Source organism: Malania oleifera, chromosome 4 (genome assembly GCF_029873635.1).
Source record: "Malania oleifera isolate guangnan ecotype guangnan chromosome 4, ASM2987363v1, whole genome shotgun sequence".
Classification (NCBI taxonomy): domain Eukaryota; kingdom Viridiplantae; phylum Streptophyta; class Magnoliopsida; order Santalales; family Ximeniaceae; genus Malania; species Malania oleifera.
Window position 1 is genome coordinate 26,397,012 of NC_080420.1, and position 26,421 is coordinate 26,423,432.

A 26,421-nucleotide genomic window follows, 5' to 3' on the forward strand; every position below is an offset into this window, starting at 1 on the left:
TTGTGTGGTTATTCGGGTATTTCACAATATAACATTGACAAGCCCGAGGAGTTCGTTATATTGTCCTTGATATAAATCGTGATATAACATTGATAGTATATGAGGAGTTTGTTATATTGTCATTTTTATAAAAGGGGTAAAACGTTAGCAATGAATGAGGAGGTCGTTTTACTAATTTACCATGAATATGTCATTGTGAAAGTGTAATAGTTGTCTGTTGTGAAGTATGTTATGAGAACAATGGGTAGGGATGTTCAATACGTAGAGGAAACGATGGGGAGGGATGACCTAAGAATCACGTGAAGTGAAGTATTTGTACATTATCCTTTGTGGATGTGAGTCGTTGTGTATGTGAATTAAATGTATGGTGATGTGGTATTATGTACAATATGTGTATGCAGTTTTCTCTGGTATGGTTGATGATATAGGCGTGAGATACAGTTTATAAATGTAGTTTCTTTGGGTTAAAGTAATGGTTATATTTTACATACACTAAAACTCATGTTAGCCACACGCACTGGTAATAACTTATTCCACCTTACTGAGACGTGTCTCACCCCAATAAATTATTAACTTTTCAGGTCTTTCGGGAGATCGGGCTTAGAAAGCTTTGGAAGGGTTTAGTTTTTGTAGTTGTGAGTGGTTGTAAGATATGGAACTTTATGTTTTTATTCTAAATCCTTGGACTATAATAACACTATTTAGAGATGCTTATATTGGTGATAATAGAACTCTGATATTTTATTTGAGGATGTTTAGTTTTTTTCTGCTACTTGGATGATATTTATGGTATTAGAGATTTGCGAATGGAACACATAACTCCCCGGGCACCACTCTCGGGTTTTGAGCGTTACATAAGATGTGTGTTGGAGATCTAGGGTTTTCTCAAATAACTTTGTAAACACAATAGAATATGAAATCTTTGAATGAATATATGAATGTGAATGCTTCAAAGATTTATGTCCTAAAATAAATTTTTTCCCAAAAGATTTTTCAAATGATATATGGAAAACTAGGGTTCTAGCTCTCTCAATAAAATATTAAAAATAAAAATACAAGAGAATAAATACTTTGAATGCACAAATCAAATACTTGTTTTAATCAAACCTCACTCCAAAAGATGCTTTATAAGATGTGTGTGTGAAAGCCCTTTGAAAAACTGAGAGAATGCCCAAAAGATGTCTGAATGCGATAGAGTGCAAGCAAGAGGTTTAAAAGTTGTTCAACTAGGGTTTAGGATTTGATATTTATAAGTATTTTTGGGATCTAGGCATTTTCTGGCTGTTGGATCAAAAAGAAATATTTTTATTAAAAGAATTCTGCCTGTTGCACGTTGGAGTGTCAGATATCCTGACAGACTGGTCGACGAGTGTTCAACACTCATTCGTCGACGAGACTAAGGGATTCGTCGACGATTGGTCTGTCTGAGAAAAGTAGGGTCTTGGTATTTTCTCGTTAACGAGGATGTGCATTAGTCAACGAGTGGCCTTCATGGATTCGTCAATGAGGCCAGGGGATTCGTCGACTAGCCTTTCTTTTTTTTTTGTTTTTTCAGCCCTATTAATTCTCTAAAATGCATATCTAACCTAGAACTTATGCATATGAATATTTCATGTAAACACATGCACCCTAAGGTCAATATTTTGGTCATTTTTGAGCTTCTAGCTATATCATGTGATTATGCATATACAAATATATTCTAAAACAATACAACTAAAATAAAACTACATCTTTACTCATTTGCTCTTGAATTCTCTTATGGAATGGGCCAAGGTATGTGAGCTTTATGTTCCATACAACTTCTATTTTTCCTTTGCCATGTGTGCGTGCTTAAAGTATAAACTTGTTCAAGTACTAAATGCACAGATGAGATATTTATGTTTTGTCATTATCAAAACAAGATCAGACTTAAAAAGTCAACAGTACCAATCAACTTTCATATCTTATGATATATTATTGCAATGTGCTTTGTTTTGGCATAATAGACTTGATTCTTTACTAATAAAATAGCACTTTAACTATCACAACACAAATGAATAGTATATTGTTCGTTGTCAATTTTAGTTATTAATCCCATCAACCACATAGCCTCCTCTGTAGCCTCTGTTACTACCATACTCTGCCTCAGGGGTAAATAATGCAACAGCTGATTGCAACATGGATTTTTAGCAAATAGGTTCACCTACCATAGTGAATACATAACCTATGATAGACCTTTTGTCATCCAAATCTCATGTATAATCTACATCAACGAATCCTTAAACTAAAACTATATCTTATCTTGTACCAAAATCAATGCCAAATTTTGCAGTGCCTTTCAAGTGCCTGAGCACTCATTTTAAAGCACTCCAATGTTCCTTCTCTTGCCTGAATTGGCCATAAACTTACTCATCATACTAGTTGTATGTGCAAGGTATGGATAAGTACAAACCATAACATATGTCAAGTAATCCATTGGATTGGTGTATGGTACCTTTGACATCTCCTCTATATCCTCCTCTAATTGTGAACATTGTGTTGAATGTAACTTGAAATGATTTGCTAATGGAATAGACACTAGCTTAGAATTCCTCATACTAAATATCTCCAACACCTTCTCTAAGTAAGCCTTATGAGAGACTCAAAGCTTCCGATCTTTTCTGTCTCTCTGTATTTCCGTCCTAAGGATTTTATTTATAGCACCAATATCCTTCATCTCAAATTCCTTACTCATAAAGATTATGAACCATTATCATGGATACTCTTTGCAACAATCAACATATCATTAACATATAATAGTAGAAAAATAAATGAACCATTAGATAAACTTCTAAAATAAACACAACATTTTCACGTAGAGCGGGTATATCCAATACTCATAATGTATGAATCAAAGTGCTTTGTACCATTGCCTTACTGATTGCTTTAGGCCATATAATGATTTCCTCAATTTGCAAACATAATTCTCCTTCATAGGTTCCATGAAACCTTCTGGCTACTCCATTTAAATTTGTTCTTATAATTTACCATGAAGAAATGTTGTTTTAACATCCATTTGCTCTAACTCCAAATCAAACTGAGCTACCATGGCTAATAAAACCTGAATAGAGGTATATTGGACAATAAGTTAAAATACCTTATTATAGTTTATCCCTTCCTTCTAAGAGTATCCTTTTACCTCTAGTCTAGCCTTGAATCTTTTACCATCTCTTTTGGAAATATCATCTTTCTTCTTGAACACCCATTTGCATCCCACTGCTTTCCTTCACTTATGAAGTTTCACCAACTCCTAAGTTTGATTTTTATGCAAAGACTCCACCTCTTCCATCATAGCTTCCACACACCTACTTCTCTGTACACCAGAAACTGCATCCTAGAAAGAATGTGGATCTCCACTGCCACTAACTAGAGCATAGGAGACCGTATCATCAAAACCACATATTTGCAATGCACGGGTACTGCATCTAGGTTTGTCTGTAGCTAAAATGTGGTCATTTTATTACCATTGATTATAATGATCAATTGAGGACACCTCTGGTCTCTGGTCCTGAACATTACCATGCTTCACTTGCACCTCTAGCTCTTTCTTGTCAACTCTACTGTCTTGTCCATGTTCTTTGTATCTTATAATTGATGTCTTATCAAACACCACATCTCTACTTAAGTATGCCTTACCCCTGCGATTTATGTGCCTCAAATTGCATTCCACATGCCTTCAAACCAATCCTACCTCCCATGTCTTCACCCTATTCGAATCCATCTTCTAGACCTAGATGGTCCTTATTGGCCTTAGTTGCACACTTGGTCCAACCTCCAATTGTTAGCACGTTAGGAGAATTAGGATCATTTATACCCGATAAATGGATTTGAATTATATCAATGAGGATCAAGTGAGGATTACCCTCCTCTAAAACATGTTTTCCTTTATCCACGACTAAGATTGCCTCCTTTCCAAGCTCCATATTATCAAACATGATAAATAGGATCGATATCCACATTTTCACTTCCACATTAATTTAGATTCTTATCCTTCCTTCCCACCTCTTTCCAAGCTTTGACATCACCTTTCTTCCCTTCAATCAGCAGCCCGTTCTTATTTACTGATTTCGTCTTGACACAATCACCTAACCTGCAAACAACCTCTCTATGGCATTGACGAAAACACTTTTTACAATAAAACCCCGATTCCCATACACCACTTCCTACCAAACATGATGTTTTTGACCTACGACCAATGGGAAGCCATGAACTGGCTCCTTTTGCAAATTCACTTCCACAAAAATTCTCATCCCCGTAGCACGAGTTCTATACAGTGTGGCATTATCCGCTCCAATAAACTTTCCAACACTCATTTTCCTCTAATTTTTGTTTATGTTTGGTTTTGATTCCATATAGGCATGTTTAGATTAGTTTATTTGGATTATTGTATTGATATTTTTTTTATTGGTTTTAATGCATAGGATGGTTTTTATAGTTTATTTGTAAATCTCATGTGTTTTGCTTGTTATCATGGTATTCCTCTGCCATAAGCGAGGGCTATCAATAAAATTGGGGTTCCGTTAAAAAAAATGTGAGGTATAATTGGTACAAAAGCACGTGGAATGCAATCTGAAACACGTAAGGCATGTGAGTAAGGCTAATATAAGCTGTTGGAGAATTGGGCTTTCTTTCATAAGGGAGATGGGTTCTCTCAAGAAAGAGTGGTTGGAACTCACAGAAGGGGAGGTCGTTGAGAATTTCACTCGTGAGTTTATCCCACATTTTAAAAATAGAGTAGAAGATGGGTGCTTATATACATGGTTGGACCCAAGATCTAATAAGCTTAAACTTTTGGGTCAAGTTGGTGTTCACCCTTGTGTATCAAACCCACCAATAGACTCTTTGGCTGCTAGTAAGTGGTATCAGAGTTGACGATTCGTAATTCTAGGGAAACGAAATCGTAAATTCGAAGTGTGAACCTAATTCTCTAGACGTGCTAATAATTAGAGGACCAAGCGTGTGTTCGAGGCTAATAAGCTAGGATCATATAGACATGATTGATGGATCTGAATAAAATCAAGACGTGGGAAGTAGGATTAGTTTGGAAGCATATAAAATGCAATTCGAGACACCTAAGATGCAGGGGTAAGACTCACTTAAGCAATTATTGGAGAGTTGAGCTTGCTTCCACAGGGAGATGGATTTTGTTTAAAGGGGAGTTGAAATTTAGAAGTGAGAGGGAGATTGTTGAAATTTTCACTTTTGATTTGTCCCACATTGAAAAAATATGGTAAAGCACGAATGCTTATATACATGGTTGAACCAAAAACTCAATAAGCTTAAACTTTTAGGTTAAGTGAGTGGTCACCAATGTGTATTAAACCCAGCTATAGACCCCTCGGTGCTAACATTCTCTATCTTAACAAAGAACCTTGATAAACCTCTATTATGATTGAAAATTCTTTAAACTATCCTCCTTCAATTCTAACATTGATCATTACTTTATCATAATATATATGACATCAATATATATATATATATATATATATAACTCAAAAAATTAAATTATCAAAGAAAAATGTTAAAAGCGTGTAAAATTGAATTTTGGTCAGTAATTTATTATATTTTTTGCTTTCCTTTAATAAATAAATATACAAGGTAAATTTTCACATTTTTCTTTTTTATAGAGAGAATGAGTTTTAGTGGACATAAACTAATTATAATTGTCATATATGTTAATTAATTGGCTTAGACAAACATTGCATCTCATCACTTATTTCCTCAAGTCGATCTTATTCGCTCTCCAATCTCTCTTTCTCTGGAGATATTTCGGCTACGTCGGAAAAGCAACAAAGCTCAACATGAGACGTAACATAGTTTCCACTTTCTACTCAAAAAAATATTGACACATAAAATTGAAATTTCTTTCTTATAAAATATATATATGATTTCATGATTCAAATTGTTTCCCATCTGTTGCACCTAATTACAACTTCCTTCATCAACTTGTAATTTCCTAGTAATTTACAATTGCTTTTTTCCGCAACTTGCTACACCACCACCGGCGCCACTGCCACCGCCACCGAGCTGGCCACTGCCACCATTGACCATCCCCTACCAACATTCTACACAAAATGCCAAAATTATTAAAAAAAAAAAAAAAAAAAAATCCAAAAAGGGGAAACGTTACAAAGCTCCAATTGCCCTCTGCTTCTTGCAACTCTCCAAGGACAAAAGCTCCACCTCCCTCATTCTCTTTCCGTTCACACCCACAGGTATATTAAATATGTTGACCCCAAACAGCCTCACCATCTGGATCGGCTGGACCGGCTCGATCCGATCCAACAACTCCCCAAATCCCGTCCCCCCGTTTCTCCCCTTCCAGTCAATGTAAAGCTGCTTATCCGGCCCCGCCGACCTCTGGAAGCTCACTATATCCCCCGCCTTCAGATTCTTCTCCTTCACGAACCGGCTCCACCCCTTGGTCAATACGTAGCTCTGGCTGCTATTCCAATACGAGTATCTAAACCTCCACACCTTCCCACCCACGTCCTCAAAGTTCAACAACAACCCTTTCGCCGCCGCCGGCGACGGCGACGGCGAGCTCCCTACCTGCTGCAGCGGAAAGTGCTTCTCCGCATGCTGCTTCGGTATTACCAGACGGTTCAGCTTCCCCACGTCGCTGGGTGTCACCGCCTTCTCGAACAGCTGTTCTCGGGCCCTCCCCGCCCGGTCCGACCCGACCGTACCAGCCCAACCGTCCGGTCTGAACCTCTTCCCGTTCTCGTCGAGCCCCAAGTTCCGTTTGCTCTGCTCCAGCTCGTCATTGTACGTGTGCTTACGGAGCATGTCCACGATCTCCGGCTTGGAGTGGGAATTCAGGAAGGCGGCCTCGAAGGCGCCTCCGTCGCCGCTGCCGTCGTCGGAGTCCGAAAGGGGCTTGAAGTTGGTGACCGCGTCGCGGCCTCGGAAGCGCTGGGCGGCGATGTCGTAGGCCCTGGCGGCCTCTTCCTCCTCGTTGAAGGTGCCCAGCCACACACGCTGGTGCTTCTCATAAATCTGGGCGCCCCATCGGCCGTTGGGCTGCGGCACCACTCCCTTGAATTTGGAGGAAGGGAGCTTGCGGGACTCGGCCTCCACGCCGCCCTCCGCATCCAACACCACGCTGGCTCCGCTTCCCATGCGGCCGAGGCTGCCCGGCGAGGGCGACTTCGTCTGCGGGGAAGGGGACACCGCGGCGAGGGAAATCGACGTGGAGTCTGTGGTTGTGCTCTCGTCTATGCAGCTGCCATCCATTTTCTTGATGAGCGAGTAATTGAAGAAGAAGGAAAAAGTTATGGGAATGAATTTGTTTTCAAGTGGAGAGAGGATGAGTTTGGGTTGGGGGAGGTGATGGAAGGTGTTTATATATACAGGTGGGGGTGGGGATGGGATGCGCAAGTGTTTTAAAAATAATGAATAAAATATGTATGGGGGGGAAGCAAATTGGACTGGTGAAATGTGGGGAGGGAGGGGTGTTGTGGGTCAACAGAGAAAGGGTGGGAGGAAGATTCATGGAGAGAGAGAGAGAGAGAGAGAGAGAGAGAGGGAGGGAGTATGTGTATGTTGTGGGCTGTGGTATGTGGGGAGGGGTCCACGTTAGCAAGTTGATGGGGTTCACATGAGTGTGGACCGTGCTTTGGTAAAGTTCATCCCCCCTGAGTCCTCGCTGTGCTTCCTCCTCACCCTCCCAGCATGGATGTCCTCTCCTCTCTCTCTAACGTTTATCTAGAATATAATTGGTCCAATAAAAGCAGCGACAAAAAATGGAATAGATTTTGATGAAGTACCCAGTACCCAGTTTTCAGATAAGGTGTAAGAAAAACCCATTAATAAATAATTATATATATATATATATATATATATATAGAGAGAGAGAGAGAGAGAGAGTAGTGTAGTTCCAGTTGGATGGGCCGTGGGGACAGTGGGACTGGGCCTTTATTGGGGAGGAATGGATAGACCGTCTGAAGAGCCCATCCAACAAGAAATTCCCATAAGGGGCTTACCTGTCACCAGCCCATTCGTCCTCTCCAACCCTTGCTTTTGTCTTATTGGCTAGGTTCAAGTTAAGCTCCCCCCCCACGCCCTCCCCTCTCCCCGAAATGACCTTTTTTAAAATAAATAAATAAATCCAAACAATTCCCTAAATTTTCCAACCAACATTGACGGTTTCCTCCAAGTGGGCATTTCTCCTTTTTAGTTTTCCATATTCTTCTCATACGCTTCCTATCTTCCCATGCATCACTTGCCACGTTCTGACTTCCACCCACGCCGTCCGATTCCTCATCGACGGTCCACAACGGTCTAGACCGGGGGGAGGAGCATTGATTGCTATGAAGGCGCAGGCTCCTCGTCAGCTTCCGGCCCTTGGCGTTTTGCCAGTATGTGCATGGTGTCCAGCGGGCATGGCATGAGGGACGAAGCATACGAAGTGAACAATATAATAATTGGGAAGGGGGGTGGGGACCTGTACGGACGAGTCCTAGGTCTTCGATGGGCCCACCGGCAACTTGATAAAAACCGGACGCTCCACCCGGTGGGTTATTTATCTCCCAAAGATTTGGCTGTGGGTTTTAGTTTTGCTTTGTGGGCCTCAACTCAGATATTCTAGTTTTCCCTAAAATTTATAATTAATTGTAACTAGGTAAAATAAAATAGCATCCAATTGATTTTGTGGTTTACAATTAAGTCGTGATATTTTCTTTGAATGTTTGGCTTTTAGACTACTGTTGCGGCTGATTTTTTGTGAATGAAAAATTATTAAAAGAGTAAATATTAGCGAAGGTGAATATGATGGTAAATCATTTTTTTTATTTTAACCACTTTTAACCGTTGACTTGTATGGTTGCTATAATTTGTAATTCAATACTTTTTTTTTTCTTTAAAAAAATTATTAGCTACCCGAAGGGTCATACCATATCCAACATTATTTCGTTATTTGTATAGAAAATTATTTATCTAGTTAAAATACACACACAGACACACACATATATAAACCATATTAAATTTGGTGTACAAAAATATTAGGTACCCCAAGGTTCATACCAAATATTAGGTTCATACGATATCTAACATTATTTCATTATATTAGGGTATCTAATCATTTCTTGAGATTCTTGTATTTTTCGATGTTTGAGATAAGTGTTTAGTTTGTTTTTTTTTTTTTTTTTAAAGTAATTAAGAAAGGATTTATTGGTAAAGTTGATATTTATTCATATTTAAGCATGATGTGCAGAGGGATTAATTAGTTCTGAATTGTTTCCTTTTAATTCTATTTAAAAATAATATATATAATGAAATTTTAAATAAATTTTGTGATTTATAAGTTATGTTTTTCATAATCTGATTTTTAGAAGTAAGGATAGTAGATATATAATAATGTTACCGTCAAATGATACCAAAAAGTCATATTTTTTCTTACTTTCACTTGTATAAGTGAAAAATTGTAAAAAGATGGATGATATGAAGGGGAGCATGAGTCAATATAATCTAAATGGACCCTACTTTTTTTTTTTTTTGGAGCACTTTTAATCATTCACTGGTGAGGTCGTTAATTAGTTTAAAAGCTTATATTTGATTTTTAGTAAGAATTTGTATTTATTTGATGTTTGAGATAGTGGGTTTGATTAAATATGTATATAAGAAAGGATCTATTGTTAAGTTTAGAATTTGTTCATACTTATGAGTGATAATCTATGGAGGGATCGATTGGTCATGGACTGTTTACGTATAATGTTGTTTAATAATAAAATTAATTATACAATTTATTGATAATGATGAGGATTTACTATGAATTCTGGAGAAGTCAACAAAACATAGAAATAATTATGATGATTAATCATAATGACGTTGTAGTTTAAGTTAATATGTAATAAAAATCATAACGTTGTAGTTTAAGTTAATATGTAATAAAAATCATAACTCCAAGTCTTTAAAAGAAAATATGGGATACAAAATTTGTTAGCTTGTTGTGGTTTGTTTTGATGTTCTTCTATAACTTGTTAAGTTAGGTTCAATCACAACTGTAAAGTAGCAATGTAATGAGTTTACAATGACCAAAAAATTTCAATATCGAGAAACGATGGAAGTTGATTCATGTTAGCACCGGTGGAGTTCATGAGTGAGCTTGATACATATGAGTGAGCACTAACTTTATCCAAAAGTTTAGGTCTATTAATTTTTGGGTCCAACCATGTATATAAGCGTCAATCATCTACTCAATTATTCCAATGTGAGACAAACTCACAAGTAATTTTCAACAATTCAAGATTGTAACTAAAAGGTGAATTAATAATGTCAAACACTTTAGATGGGTGGCGTAAATCAAAGAACTAGAAATTCCTATTTAGTGTGATCGAGTTTGACTCTCCCCTTTTCTCCTCAACTTCTCATTTTTAAAAGTAAAAATTAATTATAACACGTCTAATAAATTGTTTCCACAACTTTTATTAAGACAACTTTAAGCTTTTTGGAGAGCTTAAAAAAGTTATGGATTTGAATTTTTTAAAATATGAAAGCTAAGTTTTCACCAACAAATTAAATTATTCTATTTCATTATTTTTTTTTAATTTTTTTTACAAATATTATAAAACTAGTATTCATTATGTAATGACATCACAAATTCATATTTTATATATATATATATATATATATATATATATATATATATACTGATAATTCTTTTACTCTAATACCCCTGTAATAATTACTGGAAAACACCTATGCAGCGGAAAACATAAAACTATACAACCATTATTACAATACCAGGATTTAGTATCATCCCAAAAACATATATACATACACATCTCCCCAACAATATATCTACCAACAAAAACCCTAAATGCTACTCCAAAAATACGTCCACTCCTGAAAACACTTACCCTACCGACAGGACAGTGTAAATGGCTTCTCTGTTTTCGAGTCTGATATGCTCATCTAGCTGAATCACTTGAAAAATGTTAAATTACTAGGATGAGACAACTCTCAGTAAGAAGAAATATGCTATTACCAGTGTGTGACATATGAGTTTACATGAACTATAAACTATCAAATAACTGAACTAAGATAACATGTAAAATATAATACTATGTAACTCACACCTATGTGGTTTAAAATACAGTTGTTTCTGAACTTACTATTTTTATTTTTATTTTTTAAAAAGGGTGGCACCTCTATTTATTTATTAATATAGTCTCACTTTTGGCGGAGGAATATCGTGGTTACAAGCTAAAACAAACCAATCAAACTAGGACAACAAAACTAAAACTAACTAACAAAGGAAATAAAAACTTTAAAGCAACCAAAATCAAAATGAAATACACCAAACGAAACTCTAGAATTGAACTAACGATGAATGGAAATGAGACCCCACCTATCCATCTGAAGAATACCTTTCAGATAACGTGGTAGAAGGTGTTATTCTTCGTAGATTACATTATTTCCCATTTCTCATTTTTTAGCAAGAAAACCAGCTGCAATGTTGCCTTCCCTATATTGATGCATCACCATGACATTCACTCCTTCTAACTCTGCCACAAGCTCCTCCCAAAATTCCCACAGATACCACAAAGTACATATACCTTTTTGAAGCCAATCAACTACAATTCCTGAGTCACTTTCAATAATCACATTAACATAATGCAAAGGTTTGCACAAACGAATTCCTTCTCTGATTGCTTTTAATTCTGCACTATTATTCATACCATTGCCAAAATAACTTTAGAAAGTCGTTTTTACCATGCCATGACAATCTCGAATAATTCCTCCACCTCCTGAAGTACCCGGATTACCCCTACAACTCTCATCACAATTAAGTTTTATCCACCCTACTGAAGGTTTAACCCACGAAATAATTTTTCCAGACACTCCCTGATGCTTAATTTGAAACTCATTCAAATTCTTAATATCCGACTTCTTCAATTTTTGAAAAGAATTGGTGCTATCAGCAATAAAACTAACCCAGAATCGAACACTTCTCCACATCTGATTTGCACTTTGATAAACTTCTTCCATTCTCGCTTTACATCTTCGATTCCAGAGGCAACACGTAATCAAACATGGAATCAGACCGATTAAAATACATTTAATAGATGATTTTTGAGCATAGTGAAACCAATTTTCTATTTTTTTTTCCAAGAAAGAGATCGTTGGAAAGGAATCCCCAACGCCACACTAGCCTGACGCCAAACCTCTTAAGCCATCTCACCTAAAGAAAAAATATGATCAATGTTTTCCAAACTTTTCTGAATGCAGCAATCACAAGCCAAAGCCATCGATATTTCTTTGGCCTGAATTCTATCATCTACAGCTAAGCATCTAAACCATGCTCTCTATAAACACATTGAGATTCTTCTGGGCAATAAAGAATGTCAAAACCAATCATTCCACAAAAAATTATCACTTCTGCTCCTCACTGCCTCCCAAGTTGTTTTTGTAGAAAACTTACCATCCGGCGCAGGCTTCTGAACAAAAATATCCTACCCACTTTTACCCACTGGCACCTAGTGCAAAATTTCCCTTGTTTTATTAGCACCAACCAATTCCCGTACTAAATTAGAGTTCCAATTATTACTTAGCCAGCAATCCTTAATACACAGTTTCTTGTTCAAAATATCCTTAGTACTCACAGATAATGGGCCTAATGATAGCCACCTGTCGAACCAAAAAGAAGAGCTCCCACCTCTTACCAAAAATTTTAACATTATCCATAACTTTTGGAATGGTGGCCATAATTGATTTCCCAAACCAAGAGTCATTTGGTCTCCCATTCCTTATTAATAAATGATCATTTCTTCAATATTTAGCCCTAAAAAAACCTGCCCATAGATTGTTAGAAATGAGCAATCTGAAGGAAAATTTCATGAGAATAGATTTCTAAACTTCCTTAAGATCTCTCAGGCCCAAACCCCTTCCAAGGTAGGTTTACAAATTTTCCCCCAAGAGCGCCAAGGAATCTTCTTTTTATCTTTCACCTCTCCCCATAAAAAATTAGAAAGAATAGAGTTAATGCTGAGAATATGTGACATGCGAAACCTTAATAACAAACATAAAATGAATAGGCATGCTAGAGAACACATGTCTTAATAAAATCAATCTTCCACCTTGCGAGAGCAACTTAGATTTCCACCCTACAATTTTCTTTCTAATCTTCTCCATAAGAGGCTCTAATGTCTTGGAAGACAATTTTCTAGACACTAAAGGCGCACCTAAATATGTAACTGGGAATTTACCTTACATAAAACCCGTGATTCTCAATAAACCACACTTCCGAGCGAGAGTGATGTTTTTTGAAAGGAATAATTCTAACTTAGTCTTACTGATTTTTTGACCCGACCACTTCTCATACCTTTCAAAAGCGTAAACTAAATTTCTAATAGACCTCTTCCCACCATTCGCAAAAATAAGAATATCATCCGCATATAACAAATGTGAAACTAATAGGACCCCAATCAAATGATTAAATTGACCAATCCGACCAATCTCATAGTTTTTCCTAAGCAACCTTATCAAAACCTCCTCCATTATGATGAATAAATAAGGAGAGAGTGGATCCCCTTGCCGCAAGCCTCTCGTAGATTGAAAAAATCCTTTAAAGGTTCCGTTTATCAAAACAGAAAACCATAGGGACTCCACACAATTTTTTTATGAGCTTGCAAAACCTCTCAAAGGGACCAAAATCCTTAAGACCCTCCAGAAGAAAATTCCAATTCACTCTGTCATAGGCCTTAGCCATATCGAGTTTTATCATCACATTGTCGCTAGATATTTTTTTGTGCAAAGACTAAACCATTTCTCGAGTCAGTGTAATATTTTCAAAAATACTTCACCTAGGAATAAAAGCACCTTGTTCATGTGAAATCAACTTATTAACTACCTCGGTTAGTCTAAAAACAATAATCTTGGAAATAATTTTACAAGCCACGTAGCATAAACTAATAGGCTAAAATTTATCAAAGCTAAAAGGATAATCCACCTTCAGAATTAAAACACTAAATGAAGAGGAAAAAAACTTGGAAAGAGTAGTGCCCTGAAAAAAAATCCATTTCTGCATTCAAGAGATCTTTTTTTACAATGTTCCAGCAAGATTTATAGAATTCAGAGCCAAATCCATCTAGTCCCAGACTGCTTTCTTTGGGAATAGAGAATACCGCTCTTTTAACTTCTTCTTCTGTCGGTTCGGCGCAGAGGAAATTATTATCAACATCTAAAATTTGCCTTTGAATTAACTTGGAAAGATCTCATGGTTCAACTAGTAAAGACTCTAAAAGAAAATTCTAGAAAAAAATAGTTGCCTCATTATGAATTGCTTTCACACCCTCCAATATCCTCCCATCGTTCAGAACCATACGGTCTATACGACTCTTATTCCGCTTTTGATTGATAACTGAATGAAAGAATTTAGAGTTTGATCCCCCTCAATCAACCATTTTTTTTCCACAATTTGTCCTAGGCGAGATGCTTCCCTCTTCTCCCACACCTGAATCTCTAACTTAGTAGTCAAGTAATCAACTTCGACGTCCTCAGAAAAACTGCTTGTAGTTGATCTTCTAGATATTCCATCCTTTCCTCAAGAGCTTTTAAATTTTCTTCCACTCTCCCAAAGACATTCTTATTCCATGCACGTAATGCAACTTTAGTTCTCTTAAGGTGAATAGCAAGTTTCAAAAGACCTAAGGCCGAGTCATTCTTGATCCAGACATCTTTAACGTATGACAAAAACATATCATGCGAGCTCCACATATTCAAGAACCGAAAGAGGGTAGGGCCATACCGAGTGAAAGACGTATTTGTATACACCAACATAGGGCTATGATCTGATGATTTTCGACTCAGATATTTGAATTGAGCCGAACCATATAGGTTGGAAAAATCATTATTAATAAGAACACTATCAAGCTTAGCCCAACTACGAGCCACCCCTTCATGGCCATTGCACCATGACATTCGTGAGCCTGTGTTTGATAAATCAAAGAGACCACAATGATGTAAGCAATCATTAAACTCCATCATAGGTAACGGTGGTCTTGGACTTCCACCAATTTTTTCAGTATCCGTTCGAATCACATTAAATCACCCAGGACCAACCAAGGAAAATCTGATTGGCACTCCTCTAGTTGTTGCCATAACTCTTTTCTTTCAACATAAGAACATTTGACATAGACAAAACTCACCAAAATTCTTTGTCCATCCTTAAAAAACCACCCGAAAATCTTCTGAGTCGTGATTGAAATCACCTCAAAGGCATTTATATCTGTCACACCCCAAACCCTAAAATGGGACCCAGAGGTGAAAATGTAACCTAACTTGTCCTTGTATCATACAAATGATCCACAGATACAATACAAAGGATGAGGGTCTGACCCTGTGGGGTTTCTAAGCACCTTAAACATATCCCACAATCATATACACAGCGGAAAAGGTCATTCTATATATATATATATATATACAGTACCATACCAGAGTCTATATAAGAGTAGAACACAACTCTATCAAAAATGTACAAACGAGTGCCCAAACACATCTCAAAATGGCAACCCACCAAAATAGAGTCCTAGCACTTACCCAAGCCCTAACTGTAATATGCCGATCACTACGCTCCCTACACCAGGACGCTAGTTCCGGTTACTCGAAGGACCTATAAAAATGTATATACAACAAGGGTGAGATACCTCTCAGTAAGGAAGAACATAGGTTATATCGGTGTATGGCATTTGAGTGTTATCATGATGCAACATACACGCAGTTAAATGTAGTCTAGTACTAATTTACACAGTGCATACATGCACACATACACATACACATGATCAGTAATCTTGGTGTCGTCACACCCTTCGGCCCGAAGTAGGCCCTCGACATACGGCGTTGGCCGTAGCCAACCCGCGAACATGGCGCCACCGGCACATGGCTAGTCCCCGACTCCCATGGCATTGTACTTTTGCTAACTAGTGGATCCACACCCTTTGGCCTGATCTACTAGTATAGGCTCACGCCCTCAGATATAGAACCGGACACTCTTGCCTACGTGGCAGGCGATAAACACACACCCTTAAATATAGAGCCAGACACTCTCAGTACCTGGAACAATTCGGAACCCCGTTCCTACTAGCATTTCAACAATCACACACACATGCATGCTCATATAACCAAACAAACCACACCCATTTGGTAATCTAAATCATGGTTTTCCAAAAAAATACAGTCTAAATAAGTCAAAGCATGGTTATCCCAATAACACAATATAAATCAACATATATGTTCGGTTTTCAACAAAACCAAGGATGCAGTCCGTCGCCCTTTTTTTCCCAAAACTGTAATAATGAAAAATCTATAGTTTTCCCTATTAGATCTCCCCTAAATGAGTAGCCAAAACACACAGGACCGTGACCTATAGTTCCACCGAGTTTGATTTCAAAAATAACCAATATAAACACAATTCCCCTTACCTTTTCTCCGAATAGCAAATCTCGAACTCCAAGGCCCTTAAACGGCGAACCGAGTTCCAAAACCTACAAATCACAGTATAAAATATACTCACAAGATAGTTTCCTACAAAACTACTGGATCAAAATTAAAAACCGAGCCTTACCTCGATTTTAAGCCAAACACACGAAAATCTCCGAAATAGGATTCTGATTCGTAGAACTTGTAGAGAATCCTTCCACGATCCTCGTGGTAACTTCAGATTCCCGATTCCAGCAACGATTGGTGAAGAAATATAGAGAGATAGAGAGTAGGGAGAGTTCTAGAGAGAGAGAGGGAGAGATAGAATTTGAGTTTTTTAATGGTGAAGTAAAGAAAATTCTATTTATAGCCCCGTTGACCCGGGCCAACTCGTCAACGAGATGGTGTCCTTGTTGACGAAGCTCTATAGTCCTCTCATCGACGAGACGGGGAATTCATCGACAAATCCTGATATTCTTGGTTTCCCAAAACTCCTTAGCTTCTCCTCGTCGACAAGCCTCTAAATTTTGTCGATGAGAAGGAGAAAGACTTCATCGACGAAATCTGGTTTCGTTGATGAGGCTTGCTGTTTTACCAAAATGCCCATCTCTTTAAATATTTAAAAACCATTATCAAGAGTCGAGTTCTTACAATATCCTTCCAAAATAGCCACAATTTACCACCCTTATTTTCATTAGATATAAAATGGTGATAATTCAAAAAATTACCCAGCATTACCATTCGCTCCTCAGCCGTGAACGGTTCTGAAATAGTAAACAACCCAACATTAAACTTTTTAATTAGCTTCTTTAACTTGCCTTTAGACTTGCCCAACCCCTAAATATTCCAAAAAATAATTGTATCCATCATAAATTTAATTTAAGCCGTCGGATGAGAACCCTCTAAGATTTCCTCACCGAATTTTTTATGGAAATCCATCCCTGCCTTGTATCATACTCATACATTTTTTCTTTGCCCTTTAAAAATGATATTTCACCTTCCTCCCTCTCAGACGAATAACCCTGAGCCAATTCCTTCTGTTGCAAACCTTGGTCCCCACCTTTAGCCAGTTTAGAATTATCCACGTGATCCACTTCCTTTTGAGATATAGGTTCATCATTTGAAACTTGAGGATCATCATCACATCTAACTTCTTCACACTCCCTTTCATTCCTATTTATTGAATCTTCATTCCCATTATTTTCTAATCCTCTCTGCGGTATATCAGAGTTTTTCCTTGCATGATCTCCTTTTTCTTGAACCACAAGAATTTTTGCTATTTCAAGACCCTTATCATTGATCTGTTTCGTCATATGCACATTACTGGGTCCTACTTCTTGCACCACCTTCTTGGCCCCTTTATCCACGTCGGCATTGGTTTCTATTACACTGCCATTAGTCTTTGGTTTCCATATCTTTTTTTCTTTATATTTTTCATCCTCCCTTCGCTTCTCTCCCACCCTGCAAATAATCGAGGTATGTCCTTGCCTGCAACATTTGTAGTAGAAAAAACCCATCTTTTCATATTTGGTCGCTTGCCAAATAAATTGTTTTGAAGATAAAACAAGAGGAAATTCCTTTATCGGCTCCATTGTTAGGTCAACTTCCACGCAAATAAGTGCCCCCAATGCTCTCGTTCGATTGATTGTTGCATTATCAACTTCAAGATAATGACTAAATTGAGTCGCTATTATTTGGATAAAATTCGTTCAGTAAAGATGCATTGGTAACCCCGGTAAGAAAATCCATTGAGGAGCCAATGGGGATTCTTTTTTGGTATCAAAATCTTTCGTCCACTTGAACATCTGAAAAGAATCGCCTTCCATAGTTCTACCTTCCTTTGCCCAACCATGCAGAAAGTCACGTTCATTTTTCATGTGAATTAACATGTGATAATCATCCATAACATTGATCATTGGAATTCCCATCAAACTCCACATTTTAACAATCGATAGTCAAATTTTATCAATAGATGGCCAATTCCTAAAAAATTTCATTACTAATGCAAAACAAAATTCTTCCTTAGCCTTAACCATCTCTACTTCTGAGAAAAAAAATCCCAATTCCCCATTGATATTAACGGGCAATCTAATAGGAATTTTGAATGCAGGCATCTCCACTTTTTTACTTACAACTTGCGCATACGACTACACCCCAGGACTAGCATAGACGACATTCCCCGCCGATGGTACGGCCATTGGCGGAGGACGACACTGTATTGCAATATATTGAGATTAAAGCCAAACTTTTCTAAATAGAAATGAGACTAACCTGCATTGTTTGGTGACTCCTTGAGCAGCTTGCAGTTTCCGTGATATGTCCTCAACGGCGATGGCTCGCAATTTTGGCATAGATCGTTGTTCTATGCTACCCCTCGTGTGTCTCCACAGACACAAAAAACCTTGAGTCTTTGCATTCTCTTCACAAGGAAAAGCGGTGACGGTGATGTGAGAACACAGCGGCGGCGCTGGGAGGCACAACGGCTAGCCGAGCTAGAGAGCAAAGGTCGTCAAAAGTGTGGATTAGGTGCCGGAAAATCAATTGGAGTTGGTGAGGAAAAGGGCGGGTCAGAGAGTAGGCCGAGGTAGTCGGGGAGGGAGGGAGGGCGAGCTTAGTTGGGGTCAACTTCGGCAACGGAGGCAGGGGTTGTTGGGGCAGGGTGGAAAAAGGTGAGGTCAGAGAAAAGGATGAGGTCATCGTGTAAGGAGGGAATCGGCGATGCGAGCTCTTCGTGGGAAGGGGCACATATCCTGGCTACGGCGACTGTGGTGATTCCCCAGAGTGTCACAGCTTGTTATTGCTGCTGTGCAGGGGCGGGGACTACTGGAGTATCTCATTGGTGGAGAGGGAACCGACGTTGTTAACGACGATGATACGATGGGCATGACGATGGCGAGGTGGCGACGATAGTAACAAGGTGGCAATGGGTATGATGGTGCTGGGCGACGACAGTGACGAGGTGGCAATGGGTGCGACGTTGTGTTATTAGGGTTTTATGCTAAAAGTTTTTACTTGCACTATTTAATAATTTTGATTTTGACATTGTTTAGCTTAGGCATATTGCATGCATTATGGGATATTTTAAGAAAAGACCTGTGTAATTTTGTCTCCCTACTATTCCCTTATTCTGGACAAGAACTTTTGTCCTCTGCTTTTTCGGAAAACATATAAATTTATAGGTAAGTTTGCTGATTTCTATAAATCTATATATATATGTATATATATATATATATATATATATATATATAATTGTGAAACTTTCCTAAAAAACTGTACGTCATGATTTAATCCCTCAGGACAGGGTTGTGTGGCTCGTAAACAAGACTTAACACTGGGTGGCCTACCAAGATAAGTCAACTGAAACTCTATCAATCATTAGATCGGCCACTCTGCAATCCCTCCAAAGGCACGGTAACTGACATCTCCCTCATCAAACCGGTCTCCACAACCCAGACCTCTGGGGAGCCTACAATCCCTCTAAGGCATGGTTGACAAAAATCCACACACTATATAAGATTTGTGGTTGCACTCTGATTTGAAATAACTACGGTACCATGCTCTGCTAACTGAATCTGAATTGAACTGATACATCAGGGATCTAATACTATATAATAATATTCTATATATATATATATATATATATATATATATATCTTACTACCATGATTCTGATATAACTAAAATAACCATAACATTGTAATATTTGATCTGAATATGCTGTATAATCTGAATAATCTGTAATATCTAAATGTACTATATAATCTTAATGTTATGGTTCTGAAGCCTGTATATCATGTTATTCTGAAAATGCTATAAAATAAATGTTTCTGTATGTATACTATAAATCATGATAATCTGAAAGTTGTATAATTGTTGTACTGGTCTGATATTAACTCATGCCACACTACTAAAATAATTAAATATCCCATATCTTGATAACTATATTTTCTAATACTAAATATAATTTATGGTCTCAATATTAATCCTAAAAATCATATAATTTAATATATGTAACCATCTAAAATACATATACCAGAATACACATGCTTCACTGATAAAAATTCTTAATTTAATTGGCATAGCATATTTTCCTTACGTGACAACCTAAGCTCGTCTACTAATTCTAACTCACGCCCATGGCATTCAAAATTCCAAAATCCTGAAATTATACACACACATACACACACGCACACACACACACACACACACACACACACACAGATATGTATATATATATATATATTTATTGAAAACAAAGATGTAGTCCCAAGAGGGGGGGTGAATTGGATTTTAAAAATTTTTCTTAATTTCTTTTAAGACTTCTTAACCTCTTTTATTTCTTTTAACCGATTCTTGACTTGTTTGTTTAATTTTTCAATCACACAAGAACTTAGTTTCTTTCATACAATCAATAACAAAACTATTTAAACAAACAAGTTACCATTCAACTAAACCGATTATCCAATCAAACACAATATTCAAACCAATATATATAAGATACAAGATTTCAGCTCTTGTTTATTTGTAGCCCTGAAAATATGAAATTTTGATTCAAGCCCCGTACAGAATGTAATTTGTTTCTCAATTTAACATTGAACAAAACATTCACACTCTTCCCAAAATTTAGAATTCAAATAAACTCAGTTAATTTATCTTTGGGATGTTAACCAAGTAACGTACTCCCATATAGTTTCCGCAAAGTGTGGTTTAACCAACATATTCCCTTTCAGTTTCTGCAACCTAAATCAAAATCAAAATTATCACTAAAATCAGTTCCTTTTTCGAGCAGAACAACACTGTTTACACTCCTTCAGTAGGCTAGAGCCTGCCTCTCCAAACGATGTACCCTCGTTCGGTCACTCCTTCAAATAGGCTAGAGCGCGCCTCTCTAAGCGATACCCCATGCTTATACAATGATCCAAACAATCATTGGAATCATCAATCTACAAGAAACACAAGATATAATCTGCGTACAAGTATACTCTCACAAAGAGCAAGTTAGTACAATTTCAGCACAATGTACTTAAATGTACAAATATCAATATGAAATAAAATGAAGCTTAAATGTAGAATTCACCAATATCCTTCCTAGATGAGGATTAGCAATAGGAATTCAGAGGAGGAAGGATCAGCACTTCAGAATATCTCAGCAAAAGAGTTTTGCAATGAGTGAATAAGAGAGCTTTTTAAGAACAAGAATGTTTTCAACTTATCAATTAGATTTTTCAATTCTTGGTGAGTTTTGATTTGGAAAACCATGTATGTAAAGGAATTCAAGAGTGTTTTTGTGTTTCCCAAGTTTACTTGGATTATTTCCCAAGTTTTTAGAAAATTTGGGGCACAAGCAACTGATATTTAAAAATTAAAATTTTTAAAAAATTTGCCCATTAACAGTGTTCAGACGACTGAACCTTCAGGGTCAGTCTTCTGAAGTTCCTTAGACTTTGAAAATTTTGAACTAGATACATGGTCATACGACTGTGGTCAAGGATCTGACGACTGAGGTGTCGAGTTCAAACGACTGAAGTCAAAGTTCAGTCATCTGAGGGGCTTCTGCCAATTTCTGTCTTTCACCAATAATTTTTCAGACGACTGAACTTATTCTTCAGACATCTGAAGTAATTCTTCAGAAGACCAAACTTAAAGTTTAATCTTTTGAAGTTGCCACTTCAGACTTCTAAGCAGAAATTTCAGTCTTCTAAGGTACTTGTTTTCTGATTTTTCAATTCCAATTCAAAATATGTTTTTGCTCTCTTTCTTTATTCCTTTAAAAAACTTTTTCTAGGGTTTTTAAAGAGGTGTTGACCTTATAGGTCACACCCGGTTTTGATAATGACAAATAGTCCTGTATTTAATAAATATCTTGTTCATGTGCAGGTCTATATTAGCAAATCATTAATGGCATGTGAAAGCTCAAAGCTTAAAGACAAATTCTTGTTCTCAATTGTAATATTTTTTTGTAGTAAAATTTGTCTGTAATAGTAATTAGGGTATTTGGTTTGTAATAAGCACACACATCACATGCATGGTTTATTTTGTAAGCTCAAACCAAATATGAACTGAAAGTGACCGTAGAAAGATCTTAGGGTTCAGTCGACCGACACCGAACTTTTTCGGTGTCTTGAAATTAGACCCCAAGTGACCCTAGGAGACACACATTTACACATATATTTGTTAGGCACCTATATAGGGTTTGTATGCTTCAAAACGAGACCGAAATGCACACTTGGTGCACTTTCGATCGACCAGCCAAGTCAGTTCATTTTGACCTGGTGGACCGAAACCTCCCTGGGTCAACTGATTGACCAAGGTTCTGGTTGACCGAACCAGGTAGTTCAAAAAGCCCTGGTCTACCAAAACCCCCTAGGGTCAAAAGTTTGACCATCTGGTCGACCGAGATAGAAATTAACTCCAATGACCAGGTCAACCAAGGGTCCTCGAGAGAAATCCCAATAGTCTGGTCGACCGAACCAGCCAGTTCAAAATGGCCTGGTCGACCGAACCTCAAAAAATTGAGAAATCGCCCTTTCCTGGTCGACCGAGCCCTCAGTTCAAAAGTCCCCTAGTCGACCGAACCATATGAGACTTGGACGACCGAGCTTGTTCTGGTCAACTGGACCTCTCGGGTTACACCTAATTTTTTTACTGCAGTTAAAATTTCTAAACAGGGTTAAAATGTTTTAAACATCATTAAAATTTTCTAACAATCCCTAATAGGTCCCCAATGGTCAAAAATTTTGGTATGTCTATATATACTTTTTCATTTGGGAGAATTAAGCATCGATTAACAAAAAAAAAATCATATTTCTCTCTCAAGCTAAATACTTCCTACTGCTTATACTATTTCCAAATCCACTCAAACTTACCTTCCTCATTTCTTTGAATCATTTGTAAGTGTATTGAGTGTGTTTATTTAGAGGTTTGCTCTCTCATTTTGGTGAATGTTTGAATCAATTTTCACGAGAGCATAACCTAAGCATTCTTAGGAGGCTTTTCTAATAAGCCTACCTTAAGAAGGCTTGTGGTAAACTTCCGAGTATTGCATTCTCATTGCAATACCTTTGGAAGTTTGTATTTGTTTTTGGTTTGAAAAAACATTTTCAAACTTACTCAAATATCTTATGGAACCTTTATTGAACTATTTGTGAAAAGATATTTGTGTTTGTTACATTAATCTTTGTGGCAATATTTATTCAAGTATATATATCATTTGCTGAATACAAAGATTATTTATTTTGCAATCCAAGCATATACATATTCATAGGATTGAGATATTCTACTGATTGATATTCTTGAGGCTTGCTTGGTATTCTGTGTGAACACATTTGATTGAAACATTTGGAAATACATAGATTGTTATTGATACTCTCACGTACTCACTATACTGATAGAAAATATCTTTGAGAGTTGAACTATCTAGACTACACTGAGCTTACATTTTAAATCATCTGTAGTGTTTGTGATTGTGCGCATTTGGGGTACAAATCTGCTTTACGTGAAAGAACTTCCATATTGTACCATTTGATTGTATATCTGAGTGATTCCAGGCGTGGCCTGAGGGGGCGGTAATCTAGCCCGGTAAGGATTGGTGTAAAGGTTGAGGTCAGGCCTGTGTTAATTTGACCTGGTTTGTATAGGTGTCGCTCTACCCGTTTAAGTGAGCAAGTTATTGTGATAATCCTTATACTGGTTAGCCAAGGTAGGGACGTAGGCGGTTGGCTGAACCACGATAACATATCTGTGTGTCACCCTTTTCTTTACTGCTTTCTGGTGCTTGTGTAATTGATTAAACTGCTTTATTTAACCTCTGATATTACTTGCACTAGATTGATCATAGGGTTGTGAACATACTGTTGTTAGGAGGAACACATAGGGGATAGATTTTAAAAATACCAATTCACCCCCCCTCTTGGGATCACGGTAAAGCTAACAATAGGTCACTAAGTCCATATAATCCCTAAAAGAGCTTCAAAATATTTCAAATGATATTTAAACATTAAAGTACTTACATAAAGCCTTCTAAGACTTTTCACATTCTAGGTACGTGAGTCTTCATGCTTTGTCTTTCTTTGAGCTCTCTCACTTTGCTTTTCTTTGGCTCTTTTGACTTCTAACTTTTCTTTGGCTTTTAACAGATCATCTATGTCCTCATTTTCTTCAAGCTTTAAAATATCATCTTTAAATCTACGCTTTGACTCTTTTAAGCTTCATTTGATCCTTGTGAGCACTTTGACCTTACTTTCTCATGTATGAGCCCTAAAATAACATTACTCACACAAATATGTTAAGTTCCACTTGTTTGTTAGCATCAAAACAAGATTTTAAACCTTGTAAGGCCAATATATATATTTCCCTGTCAATCAACTGAATTTCCAGAATAATTTCCACACCCACATTTCCTAAATTATAAACTATTTATCATCTTACCTGGGTTCCTGGAAACACCCTCTAAGTTCCTTAACCTGCCTGTAGTATATGCACCAAACCCTAAATTCAAAATACCCTAGTTTAATCACCCCAAATACCAATATATCAACATCTAATACAAAATCTGGGTTCAGAGAAGCCTACTAACCAATTAAACCTTAAATAACCTACTTACCCTAATTTTGGGATGGTGCCCAACCATCTTAAATCAAGATTCTGCTTCGGCTAAACTGTAGAGAATCTCCCCAGGATCATTGTAGTAGCTTCTGATCGTCGAACCAGGGAGAAACAGGGTCATAATTTTAGAGATAAATGAGAGAAACTGAAAATCTAGAAAGAGAGAGAGAGAGAAAGAGAGAGAGAGAGAAAGAGAGAGAGAGAGAGAGAGAGAGAGAGAGTCAGCTGAATTTTTGCCAAAATATCTTATTTTGCATATATATATATATATATATATATATATATATATATATATAGATGACCACCACTTGACTTCATTGACGAGACACGTGCACTCCTCGATAAACTGAAGAAGGAAGTTCGTCGACGATGATAATGAGTTCGTCGATGAACTAAAGGGTTTGCATATCCCCCTCTCGGTATCTTTCGTCGATAAGGCACTGAAGCTCGTCCACGAACTGTATATGGGAGTTCGTCGATGAAACCAAGGGGTTCGTTGACAAAAATTGCTTTTATTCCTTTTTAATTTTTCTTTTATTTTTTCAGGTCTTTACATTCTCCCCTCCTTATAAAATTTTGTCCTCGAAATTTACTATTTGTACTCTGCACCATCATTTGAGGAAAATTTACTACTTATTTTATTAATCACCCTCACTTATAGCGGAGGAATACCGTGGTTCCATTTAGGGTTTTAGGAGTTTACAAGAATATACATAACAGAAAATTCTCCCAAAACTAAAAACACTATCTACCCTATAATCTAATATACAATTCATACCGTAATTACTGTGCACTGAAATAAGCAATACTGATTTTATCTGGATCGTTACGCCTAACTACTACTGATCCCCACCAAACATATGTGGGTACTTCTGTCGTATCTCTTCCTCTAGCTCCCACGAGGCCTCCTCTACTGCGTGATTCCTCCATAGGACTTTCACTAATGGTATTTTCTTGGTGTGTAACCCCTGATCTTTTCTATCCAAGATCTGTACTAGCGTCTCCTCATATGCTAGTGCATCTCTGAGCTCTATTTCCTCGTAACTGATCACGTGGGAGGAATCTGGAATGTATTTCCTTAGCATGGAAACATGAAATACGTAATGTATTCTAGATAAAGTTGGTGGTAAAGCTAGCCTATAAGCTATTGGACCCACTCTTTCTAGTATCTCAAATGGGCCAATAAACCTAGGGCTTAGCTTACCCTTCTTCCCAAATCTCATAGCTCCTTTTAGTGGTGCTACTTTCAAAAATACCAAATCTCCCACAACAAACTCCTACTTCTGGCGGTGAGTATCTGCGTAACTTTTTTGTTGACTCTGAGCTACACTGTTCCTGTCTTTAATTAATCAGACTTTATCGTATGCTTGCTGCATTAAT

At 37.3% G+C, this 26,421-nt stretch overlaps 1 protein-coding gene across 1 annotated transcript; it reads right to left on the reverse strand.

Annotated features, from left to right (window-relative positions):
• Positions 1-5,860: 5,860 nt before the first annotated feature.
• Positions 5,861-7,523, reverse strand: LOC131154136 (AP2/ERF and B3 domain-containing transcription factor RAV1-like). The gene has a single exon (XM_058106677.1). It carries the CDS (start codon positions 7,252-7,254, stop codon positions 6,145-6,147), a length of 1,110 nt encoding a protein of 369 aa, XP_057962660.1. The 5' UTR covers positions 7,255-7,523; the 3' UTR covers positions 5,861-6,144.
• Positions 7,524-26,421: the final 18,898 nt, after the last annotated feature.